At 37.8% G+C, this 14263-nt stretch overlaps 1 protein-coding gene across 1 annotated transcript in view; it reads right to left on the minus strand.

Annotated features, from left to right (window-relative positions):
• Positions 1 to 351: 351 nt before the first annotated feature.
• Positions 352 to 14263, minus strand: part of ATP6AP1 (ATPase H+ transporting accessory protein 1) — a 50931-nt gene continuing 37019 nt past the window's right edge. The window contains exons 7-10 of the mRNA XM_041471451.1: positions 13287 to 13528; positions 12650 to 12703; positions 5788 to 6025; positions 352 to 1056 (exon numbers count right to left, since the gene is read on the minus strand). Of these exons, the coding sequence (XP_041327385.1) occupies positions 847 to 1056; positions 5788 to 6025; positions 12650 to 12703; positions 13287 to 13528 (744 nt within the window). The 3' untranslated portion in view covers positions 352 to 846. The remainder of the gene's footprint in view (positions 1057 to 5787; positions 6026 to 12649; positions 12704 to 13286; positions 13529 to 14263) is intronic.

The following is a 14263-nucleotide window of genomic DNA, read 5'->3' on the forward strand; positions in this document are numbered from 1 at the left end:
AAAGATGCCTGGAAAATGGAGGAGGCTAAGAAAACTACCTTATCTCTGTTAAGATGCTGTCTGAACCAGCCCATTGAATCATAATAAGTTCTCAACTTGAAAATTTGCATTCATTGCCACGACACCAAATCTGATTTTGTGATCAGTTTGAACAAGGACCTATCTGCCACTGCCTTACCTCCCATCAGCTGTCCATTGCTAAAGCAAACACAAGCCAGAGTTACTCAACATAATTCTCACAAGTGCAAGATAAGAGCAGATGGAAGCTAAACCTTAATCTACCCACTCTCCTTTGCGATACCACATCTGAACAAAGTGATATATTTTGAAAAAACTCCTCAGGACCATTGATTTAGTGACTTATACTTTATTAGTTCCGTACATTTCTGAACATTTTACTCAAGAAAAAAATTTCAAAACACAGTTAAAATTTCTTAAGGCGTAGCATCATCATGACACTAAAGAGCCTTTAGAGAGACCAGTATTTTTAATATATAATTTCTCATCAAATATTTTATCCCTCCCTATTATCTGTGTCTTGGCATGTTTTCTTTGCCAAGAGAAGTCAATCTGAAGGAAGTTTTTAATGGTCTTTCTAATAGCCAGAGAGAGTCATCTACAGTCTCACTTCAGAAACTTAACACAAAAAAAGCTGTTAACAAATGATCATAATAACAGATAGAATTATTATTGTTGCTAAGCACAAGGATCATTTTTATATGTAGTTTCATTATCTGGTTTTCCTATGATATCTTTTTAAGTTAAACATATTTTGAAGTAAAAAGGTTATAAAAATCATAAACACCAGATTGGGGAAAGCCACAGCGGCATGAAGTCAATCCATGGCTATTCTGTCTGAGGAACTGACAGAGCTGGACCTTTGGGATCATCAAATCTGCTGTTTGTTGTGAGCTGCATGATCATATGGATTCCATAGGTCAGGATCCACAGTAAAATTATAGATGTCAACAAGCCCATCCAAATTCCAGGAGTGAAGAAACCTGTGCAGTCACTTGCATAGGAAAACTGGTTGTTTGTAACGTTGAAGCCTTGAATCTGAAAATGAAGAAAAGTAGATAGAAGAGTGCAATTAAGCATAGTCCTTACTTTTAGGACATATGTAGTAATTATAAAAACCCACAGCTTTTAACTGTCAATCACACTCTCTGCCCATTAAAAAAAAGAGTGAGAAAAAAGAATTTCTGCAAAACAATTTTCCAGATCTCCTTTTCACCCAGGAAAGTAAAGATGTAGAATCCATTTCTTTGGTCAGCAGTAGGTTTGCCATTTCAGAAATTTGTATTACTTATAGAAGTAAAGTCCCAGAGGGGACACGTGGTCAATATTCTGCATTCATTGTATTCTGATCAGTATTCCGTATTCACATAATCAGTATTATCAGTATACTGATAATATACAGTATACATAGATCACCAGCTCTATGACCACTTCAGAACCAGGAAACTCAAAGCACTCAAAGGAATGAGAGTTAAGACTCCTTAGATCATAAGATTTGTTGAAATAGTCTGACAGTTTTGGGTTTTTTTTGTCCTTGACAGACAAAATTCCTAGAACCTACTTTAAAACACGTCTAATGAAGGTGACCTTTTTTGGCTGAGTTTAGTGAGAGTTCAAGGAAAAAAAAGTTGTGAAATTTTTCTTCCTCCCTCCTTGGAATTCAAAGACTCAAAACAAAAGGAAGGGCTTGCTTTATTGAGGTATGGGGCATGTGTTGTCTATTAACTTATAAAACCTATATAAGCTTTTCCAGCAGTTAGAAATGTTTGCAATATCTCTGATTTGACTGAATTCACAATGTCTACCACTGACTGTCGTCCGACCATATTATTTTCCTCAGAAAAATCAACCAATGTGGAGATATATTCTCTGTCTGGATCCCAATTGTACCAAAACATCAACAAACTGAATGCCTTTGAGACCGCTGACGTCCTAGAAATTTTGTTTAAACCAATCAAAGGATTAGAAAACTATGAAGAAAGGGAAGACAATCCCTCCTCTACAAACATGCACATAATGGCATAAGCACTGATTCCTTTAGAAGGAAGGAACAAAACTGGTGGAAGAAGAGGAAGAAAATAATTATTCTGATTCATTTTGATTCATTCTTAAATAATTTTATAAAGAAAAATTAAGACTGGGATTCTTATTCATTTACAGAATCTTTGAAATGGATGTGTACGGAAAGCACCAAATATCATAAACCCACTGCTAAAGAAACGACATGTTAAAAATTACTATTTTCCATAAAATATTATCAAATCAAATTTCAAAAGGATTATTTATTTAATTCACTTCTCTTACCCAGCAATAAGCAAAAAGCAGAAGATCATGGGTTTCTACTTTTATGTCTTCCCAAACCATAATTATTCTATGATTTACAATTAAAAAAATGGAAAGCTTGAGTATATTTGTGGTAATAAAAGAGTTTGTACCTCCTAGGAAAGGTGTTGGGACAAACCGAACAAATCTACCATGCAACAAACACACCAGTAAACACTCTGGGTTTGTAGTCAGGCATGTCTCACGTCCCTAAAGTTAATGTTCATGTAATATGTGTGCTATGAGCAATGACCTTCCAGAATGGTGATTAATAAAACTGATGTGAGGAACAAAAGGCTCTTTAGATAACGTGGAGATGAAGACAATTTCAGCAATTCAACCTTTTAGAAGAATCTTTCCAAGTCAAATCATGGTGGCTAACTCGCAAAGACTGTCTGCTTTCACCAAAGGTGCTCAGACTTCTGATTAAAGCAGGATTAGTGAACATAAGCTGCAGGGCTGGACAGCTTATTTGCACAGCTTAGAGAATACATGACTGCAAAAGTCTTTGCTTGTTAAGCCACTGCTTTGACCACAAGCAAGAATGTGAATAGGAATCTTAAAATGTAACCTGAAAGACTTATTGACAATAAAAACAGACAGAAGGTAATTATTTATTTCATTTGTGTTCAAAAAAATGGATTGAAATTCTGGAAAACAATACGAATTTCCTACCACATTTACAAGGACTCTCTGAAGTACTTAACACGTATATTCAGTTTAGAAGGGCTTTGCCACTCCTGATTTAGAGCCAGAAATACTGAAATTTATTATTTCAATTCTAGTGGTCTTATATATTTTTAAATCAGAATTATGCTTTTTGAACCATCTAGGTGAAAGATTCAATTGTACATTCCTAAAATGCTATGTCTTCTTTTAGGAAGGAGATAAAGAATATGCTGGGTTATTTTATTGTTTTTCTGAAGCTATATAATTTCTCTGGAGGTGTTAAATACCAGGCAAAAATGAGAATCTTAGCAGCATATACAGAAAAGTTAAAAATACTTACATGTAGTTTTCTAATATTTATGAAGTCTTTTGTATACACGCCTTTGTCCAGTGGAAATTTTGATTTTGGTGTTTAGACCAGTCATTTGTCTTGATTATACAAGTCTGTATTTACTGTAAATTTTTAAATATTTTTGAATGTAAATTTCTCATCATATGGCCTTTACAAAAACTTCAAGTAAAATATGCTGGGTTTATGGCTCTTAAGTGCACACCAAATTTCCAATTTTTGAACTTTGAAATATTTTAGCTACAAAGAATAAGAATATTCTTGATTTTTAAGTTTTTGGCAGTTTTTCGTGGGTTTCAAAGTACTTCTGAACTGCACATACTAAAGAAAATCAGTGTTTTTGCTGGCAGCCTTGTCTTTAACTTCATTGACAAATATGAGATTCTCAAAAGCACAGAAGGTATCATGGTAGAACAGCCATTCCTGTAGCAACAGCAACCAAACCCCCACCAAACCCAGAGCAGTTTTGGTGCTCTGCAGAGGTCTGGTGACATCCCAGGCTGTGACCAAGCCTAGCCAGCATCCCACAGAGCTTCTTTTAGATGGCAGTGAGTGAGGCAGCTCCAGAACTGAAGTTAAAGGCTACACCAGTTCAACCTTGCCTAGGAAGAAGCTGTGCAAGGCTTCCTTGTGCAGCTGCCATTGCTCCTCTATTACTGTGATTCAGCTTCCAGGACCCAGCCTTGCAAAGTGCAATTGTGCCAGTTTGATTGGCACTGGATCCTGGTTTCTAACTCACTGCGTAACATTGACATGAAAATCATGTTTCTCAGTTTCAGGAACAAGATTTTGTGCTGGCTGCAACTACTGAGCACATCCCACATGCTTCTTTCACCATGCAATAGAGTTTGGGGGTTTGTAAATCCTATGCAATAACAAAGACTGATACTGAGATCACCTTTCAGTATGTATCAGTGGAAGATACCTGGAAAAGTATGATCTAGGTCAGACAGAACTTGGAAATGAGCCCAGAATGGTGACCTTCTGTTTTCTCACACCACGGAAGAATATCAGACTAGGAGTTTTCAGGTTGTGTTCTATGTTTAGGATTTGATCAGAGAAAAAGCCCTTTCTCAAGAGGAACTGGAGATTCTGTTGCCTCAACAGTGGAAGTGGCTGCTGTTCCAAATCAATAAGGAAGGTGGGAAACCACTACTTCTACTCTTGGTTAAGACCACAGTGAAAGGATGCCTACTAAGGTTGGAGCAAGGCCTATTTAAGCTTGAAGGCAGTAATATCAGTGCATATAGCAACTGACAGGAAAGAGAGGTGGTAAGTATACACTTTGTAATTTCATAGGTCATGTCCTTTCATATCTTAGTGATGTGAAACCCTAACTCCAAAGAGTTTACTAGGCAAAGTACAGTTGCATGAGCTATGGTATTTTCAGGCCTTTACAAATAAATAACATAATAAAGGACCTTCACAACATTGGTATGTATTGCAACATTGTTTCTCAAAAAATGGTGAGACATGATATTGGAATTTGTGGAAAATAAATCTAAGCACCAATGATCTTTCTTTGAGATTGCCATTGCTTAAGCTGAAGTGTCAAGTCTGGAGTCAGATTATTGAGATTTGGTTTGTTATCAAAATTATAAATACAGCATTTGTATCCAGTTATCATGGGGTTAGCTCATGTTTGACAAATAGAGTACAGTTTGGAATTATTCCTATTATTTTCATCATCTCTTCCATCAAAGAGATCCCTTAGTGAAATATTATTTTAAGACATAAATGTTATCCTCTCTTAAGTCAAGAGCAAAGCTCAAAGGAGTAAAGGTGTAATTATCTACAATTCACTTATGTAGTCTCAACTACTACTAAATAAGCAAAAAAAGCTACGTGTCATTCAAAAAAAGCCATCTGCTTTGCTTCTGGGTCATGCAGGAACTAGTACCATTCCTGATGGAAGTCCATGGCAAGCCTCCCATTAAATCTAGTTGCACTGGGCTTTGTTTCTGTCTGCAGGAGTACAGACAGTCCATGTCACTGAAAACAGCAGCCACACTAAGCTGTACTTTCCTAGGTAAACAAAGCACAAAGAAATCAAATGAAAACAAAGTAAGCAGCATAAAGCCACCCACCTAAGAGGCCCCTGTTTCCAAGAGCAGCCCAATTCATTAAACAGGCATGAGGACTTAGCCATTCTTTGCCTGATTAAGCACATTTGGTTTAATTGAGTTTTCTTTCTGTAGACAACTTCACAGTTTTGTTTTTCAAAGCTGTGCTTTCATGTTTTCCTTGTTCAGCAACTGGCCTCTTTTTTACCCCTCTACTGAATAGCTCACCTAGGGGAACAGCTTTTGTTTTATGTTTTCCCTCAGGCTGGAATGAAAGTTAGGGCATTATGAATGTGTGTCATTCACCACCTACAATAGCAAGTAATAGTTCTTGGAGTTATTTCTCAAATGGCAACACATACTCACTTGCAACTTGGAAATGAAAATATCCCAATTTTTTGCCTCATCGTTGGATGGAACCAGCCTTACAGGATAGAGATTGCTTGTTCCCACCAGCTGACAATGAAATGAATACTCTGCAGGGGCAGAGATGCCAGAAACACTAAAGTTAGCTAACTTTTCTCCATCTTGTACAATCTCAACTAAATCTAAAGTGGACCATCTTCTAGCCGAGACTTCATAGAACTTGTTGGTCATTAAAAACCTAGGAACACAAGAGAGGACAAAAAAAAAAGTCAACAGGTTAGAAGGAAAAAATTAATATACATTTGATAAAGTAACAGATAAAGGCTCACCATTGCTGGCTGCAAACATCATGGCTGATGATGACATGGCCTCCCATGTCATTAAGATTATTTCAAGGGAAGAGGTTCAGTGAATGTGTTTACTACTTAGAGTTTCACCTCACAAGCACAGCTTTCTATAATGGTGGCAGACAAGAAGCAAATGCAGTTTCATTCTTCAAGGGCTTCTGCCAGTGCTGTATTTCATCAGTTACCAACAGTTTATAATAAATGGAGGCAAAGCTGAGAAATTGTCAGTAAGACTGCAGTGGCTCTGAATAAACATTTTATGGGATTTTTGGAAAATTGCTTTTCTAATAGGTATAGGCATGATAGGCATTCTAATTTATCATTGCAATTCTTTCTTGGCTCAAATGCCTAAATGGCAATTTTCTTTGCAAAGGTCTGAATTTGGCACAGAAGACAGAGCTTTCTCTCACTGGTGGGTCAGGAGGAATTGCCAGCTACAGTTTCACAATTTGAAGTAGGCTAGGCACAAAAAATTATTTTATAATTTTGAAAGCATCTGTGTATGTGTAGTATTGCAGCAGTTTATAATCATGGAATTTATGTTACTACCAATGCAGTCTGAACAGCTCCCAACAGACATGAGTGAGAACATCCAGACATCCAGAAGTACATTCTGATCCTTTACAGATCAGGACTATGTGCTACTCTTTACCAGTTTTTATACAGTTACTTTCAGGTGTTCACGCTATTTCATAAGGAAATTGAAAGCCTTTTCCCCATAGTGTACATTGTTTGATGTTTTAACCCTACTTGGGCTATGCATGTGTATATCTAAATAGTTTGCTGATCTTTTATTTTGATTATTGGTAACCACAAAATATTTAGAAGATAAATATATTTATCAATAAATAATACTTGATACAAAATGAAATATTCTAATGTGTCTATCCATGATGGGTGACACTGTATGATCACTTTAAAATTTGAAGTAATAACTTAGATGCAATTATGATTGGTTAGAAAAAAAGTATAGTCATCTTAAATGAGGCACAATATAAACTATTTTATGTTTTCTAGGGTATATGTACATAGAGAAAATATTCTCTCTGTAGAATATTGCTTGTTTGTTCAAATTATTTACTTTCAATATTGTGTCATCCACACAGCATAGAATCTAACCACAAATGATGCTTTAAAAAAATATTTATTAATAATCAGTGGCTTTTGATTCAGGTAAGTTCAGAAACCTCAAGGGTTTCAAATGCTCAGAAGGAATTCCAGAACACAGTGTCATTGAAGTGAAAAAAGGATGCTTGTTCTTGTGGCATGCTTTATGCTTTAAGCCTGAACAGTTCTACCCAAAAAACATTGAGCTGCAAGCATCAGTGAAAAAGAAAAAAAAAAAGAATTCCATCCAGTCCAAATTTACAAATATATATAGAAAATACTCTATTCTTATACAGTTACAAAACTAAAACCTTGATATTATTGCTAGAAGAAAGGAACCTTTTCTGATGTACAGTACAATCTGAACAGAATTTCCATGGTGCCCCAGTAGCAATGCTATCAGCACTAGCTGAAAGCCAGTTATAAACACTGAGAAGATTACTTAAATGTTTATGACAACCACAGAGGCTGGGTGTGGTCTGTGCTTTTGCTGATAAGATGAGAAAAATGGTAAAGAAGGAAGCTTCTTTTAAACTGACCATATGAACAAAAAGTTTTGTAAGGCCATGTATGTGAATACAGTCTAAAATGACTTTGAAGGGAATGCTGTCTCTTCGTATTACGCCAAAGACTAAAATACTGTGTTACCTGCAGACTTATGAGAATTGCCATTCTAGTTGGTTAACTAGTTGATCACAGTTAACTTAGTAATGAAGGCTGTTATTCTTAGCATTTTTCCAAACAACTAACAGTGAATAGCCTCCAGCAAGCACACACTTAACTGATAACAGATGTAAATATAGTTCATTAAACTACAAGAAAAAAAGGCATTCAAACAACAAAAATCTATTGAATTACTTAATTTAGTTCAACATTTTCTCAAATGAGTAGATAGCAAATAGAGCACATTATAGCAAATTAATCATACAGAGCAGAGAGAGAACAAAGGTTTTATCTGCAGAACTGAAAGTACCTTGGCTTCTTAAGGAAATGTTACGTTCATGTTAAACATTAGAGACAATTATGTACATTAGAGACATTATGTACTTTACGTATGGTGGCACAAAAAATTCCTGGTCATGGGCCAGGCTCCCTTTGTGCCAGATAACCGTATGAACTCTGAATGCCATCACCACTGATTGTGTCTCACGTGGCTAATCATTACAAGCAGAGGTATTTCTGAAGTGGAAGATAGCTAGAATTACTGTTTCAAATATTCAAAGAGAAACACAACTGTTAAGCAAAAGACTTTAAAACACGTCTTTTGGGTCAGCTCTGCTCTCTTCTATACATTGAGCAGCAACAGCAGTCAAGTATGTATCAATGTAATTTTGGAACACTAATGTTGTGCACTCCCATTCACTTTGACACTTTTTCCCAGAGAAAATGACAGACAAGTGCTTGAACAGTTGGATCGGTTTATGAGAGAACTGAGATGGTGCTCCTTCCAGCAAAGGACTACTGCCCAGTGCTCCCACTCCTGCTGCAGCTGTAGCTTATGTTCCTAACACTATCACAACACTACAACCACCCCCTTACAGCTCAGCCCCCAGAGCAAGTGCAGGAGGATGAGTGAGGCTGTAGCTGCTGCTGGAGAGAGCGAGAGGGAGGTGCCAGCTGTGCGTGTGCAGGATGGAGCAGCACTTGCAGCTGTCAGTGGGAGGTGGGATGTGACCAGCTGCTCGGTACGTGGGCATGGACTGGTGTTGGTACGGGGGGCAGCCTCTGGATCCTGCTCAGCTCATGCTGCTGAAGTTAGAACCTATTTTATTGAAGAATAAACTGAGCTACTTGAACATGGTCCTCTCTGGAGTCACTTTCAAGATATGCTATCCTTTACAGAGGCAAGAAGTGCAGTCATGGCTCTCAGCTCTGTTCCTTCCACCTCTCTGCCAAGCTTGTGTCCTGTTTGTTAAGGCAGACCATTATCTTAGCAAGCTGTAATCTTGAAAAAGAAATCAAATCAAGATGAACCAGAGGGGAAAACAGAGGTTGCAACATATCTCTGTAGATTTTAGAAGCTCTGACGAGACATGCTGAGATACACAAGGTGAATACAGTGTTAGCAAATCATGAAAAAAGTCAATGGCTTGCTCTGGTTCTGTTCCACGTATCTTATTATTTGCATTACATAGCATGCACTGCTGATTATGGTGGCTAACAGAGGCCTAAAATGACACCATTGTTCCATCAAGTGACTATCCAACAGAAAAGTAAAAATAATCAAGTGAGTCTTTAGAACTATTGTTAATTTATAAAGGCTCTGAGGTGTTATGGGTTGATACCAGCCAGCAGCCAAGCACACATTTAACTGTTTGCTCACTCCGCATGTTCAACAGGACAGGAGGGAGGACAGAAAGAGCAAAAATGAGGAAACTTGTGGGTCAAGATGAAGACAGCTTAATAAGTTAAGGGGAGAGGGGAAAAAAGCCATACAGAGGCAGTCAGTCCCTATCTCCCACATACAGGCCAAGGCATAGTGGAGGTCCAAGAAACGGTTGCCCTGGAAGCTGCTCCCTGCATTCTTTCTCTATTCCATTTTATATTTCTAAGCACCTGTGTCATAAATAAAAATTGATCAATTTAGGCATATTTGTGTTTATTTGTCCTGAAGGTCTATTAAAAACCTGGATCACACATGGCCCAATGGAATAAATCAAATTCTCCTGCAAAACACAGCCAGCCTATGCTAGTCTTATTTGCTTGGCATGAAAACATCCAGGACCTTACCTGAGCTCTCTTTTCAAGTCCTCACCTATTGTGGAGCCTGAGTTTCTTATTCCAGCTTCAAGGGCTGTTTATGCATTTTGTATTTAGCTATAATGTGTTCAAGCAGAGACACAGGTCAAGAAAGACTTTGTGAATATTTCTGCCTCTACTACAACAGGCTCAAAGGATATAAATTTTTTTCCTGAAAAAGAAAGAAAACATGAACCATTCACCTTTTGTACTGGCATTTTCGTTTAAATTACAGTTTTTCTGCAGAGTTGCTTCAAATTTCTTCTCTCCAGATGCAACTCAGATTCATGACCACACTAATTTTTTCATCCAATAATTAATTAAACTTATAACTTTTTAACAAACAGATTACTAAAAATAATTCTAAATAATCTTCACTAAATCCATGTGTGCACTAACATCACATCTGATCTTCTGCCAGCTGCAGAAAACAAAATCTAAGATAAATGTTTCAACTGAAAAAGGATTTTGTTTCTATAGTACTGTCTCAAGGTTTGCAATTTGCCATTGCACAGTTAAGTGAAGCCTGTTGACTACTGAAGGAAATAACACCTTTAAGATCTAGCTGTGAACTAGTTTTGAAGCAGAGTGTCATGCTCCATAGGATGCTTTGTGATTTGTACTATCTTTTTTGGAACTGTGATTTTACTAAAAAAGATTATATTATGCTGAGGATAGCCATATTCAGGACAAATGTAGGAAACAACCACATTCATTCATACAGAAAGAGATTACAGCACACCAGCTAAGACTTGTGCTAGGATGTGCAAAGATGAAGAATGAGAATCAGAGCAGTGTTTTGGAGGGCCTGTCTCTAGCAGAGTAGGATAGGAGCAAAGAGCAGTCAGAAGAGCATCAGGGCAGCACCAGAGAAAGTGATATTTTGGGACTTGTAGTAAAAGGAAAAATACAACTTGGGTAGAGTCTTGGTTTGAGATCAGTGTCTTTTAAATGGGATCCAAGGAAAATATTTTCTTAATTCCCCATGGTGTTTAGGGAAATAGGTGTCTCTTTGATAATTTATATTACTGAGACCAAGGCATGACCAAGGACAAGTCCCAGGAATCCTATAAACAGCTAACTTCAATAGTCAAAAAAGTAAAAATACTGTACTAACAGCAATCTTATCTGTACAGTATGTTCTCTTACAAGGCTCTAGCTGGTTGAGGGAGAAGGGAGATGTATGTCTGGTTTTTTGCCACCTGTCATGATCTCTGATACTGACTACAAGTGTCTCTATGCACTCTGGATACCATTCCAAACACATCACTGACTCACCTCAAGTTCTTCTGGGATTCTTTTACCTTAACATGGAATGTCTTTCTGTCTCAGTGTAAACAATGGTATTTATTCATTTGAGCATCTGGACAGGCTGGATTGATGTGCCAGGGCCAATGGTATAAGGTTCACCAACGCCAAGTCCTGCACTTGGGTCATAACAACCCCAGGCAGCACCACAGGCTGGGGACAGAGTGGCTGCAAAGATGCCTGGTGGAAAAGGACCTGGGGTGCTGGCCAACAGCAGCTGAACATGAGCCTGCCTGTGCCCAGGTGGCCAGGAAGGCTGATGCCATCCTGGCTAGTGTCAGCAATAGCGTGGCCAGCAGAGCAGAGCAGGGATTGTCCCCCTGCACTCAGCACTGGTGAGGCCACACCTTGAATCTGGTGCTCAGGTTCTGGGCCCCTCAACAACACAAGGACATTGAGGTACCAGAGCATGTCCAGGGAAGGGCAGCAAAGTTGTTGAAGGGGCTGGAGCACAAGTCCTGTGGCACAAGGAGTGGCTGAGGGAGCTGGAGGTGAGGAAGCTCAGGGGGGATCTTATCCCTCTCTACAACAACGTGACAGGAGATTTTAGTGAGGTGGGTTTAGTTTCCTCTTCCAAGTAAGAAGAAAGAACAGGAGGAAATGGACTCAAATTGCACTGGAGAGGTTTAAGTTGGCTATTAGGAGAAATTTCTTTAGTTAAAGGGTTGCCAGGCCTTGGAAGAGGTTTCCCAGGCAAGAGGCTGGATCTCCATCCTTGAAGATATTTAGAAGATGTTGTACTCAGGACATGGTTAAATGGTAGACTTGGCAGTTCTGGGTTAAAGACTGGATTCAATGATCACAGAGATATTTTTCTTTTGATTTTTCCTTTGATTTTTCTTCCCAGGTCTTCCAATTCCCTAGCTTTTCTTCCCTCTTGCCATAGTAGGAGAAATATGGTCTTGTCACCATGCATGGAGCAGCAAAGACTTTAAAACTTTTTGCACCCCTCATTAACCACAAGCAAGCACTAGCAGAGTGCACTGACAATCTACATTAGGACTCAATACAGCCCTGGCCATGCAGGTAGACTTCAACGCCTCAAAGTTTTTACAAATCACAGTCAGATTTACCTGAGAGGACTGTAGAACAATCCCATTAGTAAAACAGGAAGCTGCATATACCAGTACCTTACAGTATGGATATTTGCCTACAATATTTTTTCAGAACTTTACCTGAGAATAATAATATATCTCCTGTGTAAAGACTGTATTGTTTTCCTGCTTCGTGACTCCTCAGAAGAGAAAGCAATTAATAAATTAAAAAATATTCTCATTTAACTTCTCCCCTATTTTTGCTCCTAGTTCATTAACAGGCATTGTAAACCACAAAATATCTATATAAAATAAATCATAAGTTACCTTATCTCTAGGCTGCTGATTCCATTCACTGGTTTTGTGTATTTTAATGACAGTCTAAGAATAAGAAACAGATTTTTAATGTTAGAGTAGTCAGCTTTAATTAGATCATTGTGACATTTCAATTTGAGGGATATATTGTAAATCAGTAGGCAATTACAAAAGTCATATAGCAAAGGTTCAGTACATTAAAAAATATGACTAAATATTTCTAGGGTTTTATTCACCCAAGAGCAGGTGCCTTCAAAGTAAAGGAAAACAGAGATCATGTTTCATTAATGTACTTCTAGCTGAGTTACTACCTCGTAACTGGCAATACTCCCCCTCAAGGGAATGAAATTATGGTCTCATTAATGCCAGTGGAGATTTTTGTGAGATCAGGCACACGGAAACTTGTTTGGACCAAATACAAACCAACAAGGAAGTGGAGAACATAAGAAGAAAAAAATCATGAAAATAACAGGCCTCATCTGAACAATTTTTGTGGTCTTGACTTAATTTCTTTCTTCTAAGAATATATTTTTTTAAAGTTTTGGATGCTTTAGAAGAAGACAATGGAAATAGCACTGATTTTACATTATATTTCTGAAATTTTTCAGAATTACATGTATTATGATACGAAATTTCTTATGCTACTCACGTTGTGTTGCTGTCTGAGCACTCAGAGGCAGAAATATCCACATTCTGTGTTAAAAATGTTGCATTTGTCAAATCTACTAAAACAGAACTGTTGGCTTTGAGGCTGAAATTACTAGCATAAAAAAGGATGCATGTATCATTTCCAGTGGTTACATTCAGAGGAGGATATGATAAACTTTCATCTTCCTCAGTAGCCATTAATTGTCGCCTTACTTTTGCCACCACATCAGTTCTTCTGGAAATCTGGAATAACAACACATTAACAATTCATCCCATTGTAAGAATAATTTCAGTAGAAAACAGACCTTCACCATTCTGTACCATGAGAACCTGTTCTTCTCAAATCCTCAATCAACCTCAACAGTTGTTACTGTCTGTCTATTTAACTGCTGGAGTGGAGGCTAATGAGGTTCCCAAGGCAAGGTGTCCACATGTGAAAATAAGCACCACTGATACTTGGCAAATGAATGTAAAACAATGTTAGTAGTGTTGCCTTAAGATACTAGAATTCATTTGTGCTAACAGGTAGAAGAATTTTTTTTCCCAGAAGAAAATACTGACCCTTAAGTAACAGTAACAGTTTTTGCAGTCTTCATTTTAACAAGCACGAGAGCAGTCTACTTAGCTACAGCAAGCTTATTTTTAGACTCTTCTGATGGCTTCTGGAAAAAGAAGACTTTCACGCATTTGGCTGATGTAGTGAACATCAGCCTACAAGAGACACATCTGCTTTTAGGATATTTCCAAGAATTTAGGATATCTGCATTAATATTTTGGCTATTTCCAGGAATTCCACTTGGCAGGCAATGCTTTTAAAAAATGTGCCCAGAGCATCCTTGGTAAAGCAGTCCCACAGATATCAACAGTTAAAGCAACCTTACCTTACCACACAACAAATTTATTCTGTTCTTATCTTATTCCTCACTTCTTACCCTGTTCGTATCTGGAATATTCCACCTACTTTTGAGTCCCATGTCA

The sequence above is a fragment of the Pyrgilauda ruficollis genome, unplaced genomic scaffold (genome assembly GCF_017590135.1).
Source record: "Pyrgilauda ruficollis isolate IOZ18807 unplaced genomic scaffold, ASM1759013v1 scaffold27, whole genome shotgun sequence".
NCBI classification, from domain to species: domain Eukaryota; kingdom Metazoa; phylum Chordata; class Aves; order Passeriformes; family Passeridae; genus Pyrgilauda; species Pyrgilauda ruficollis.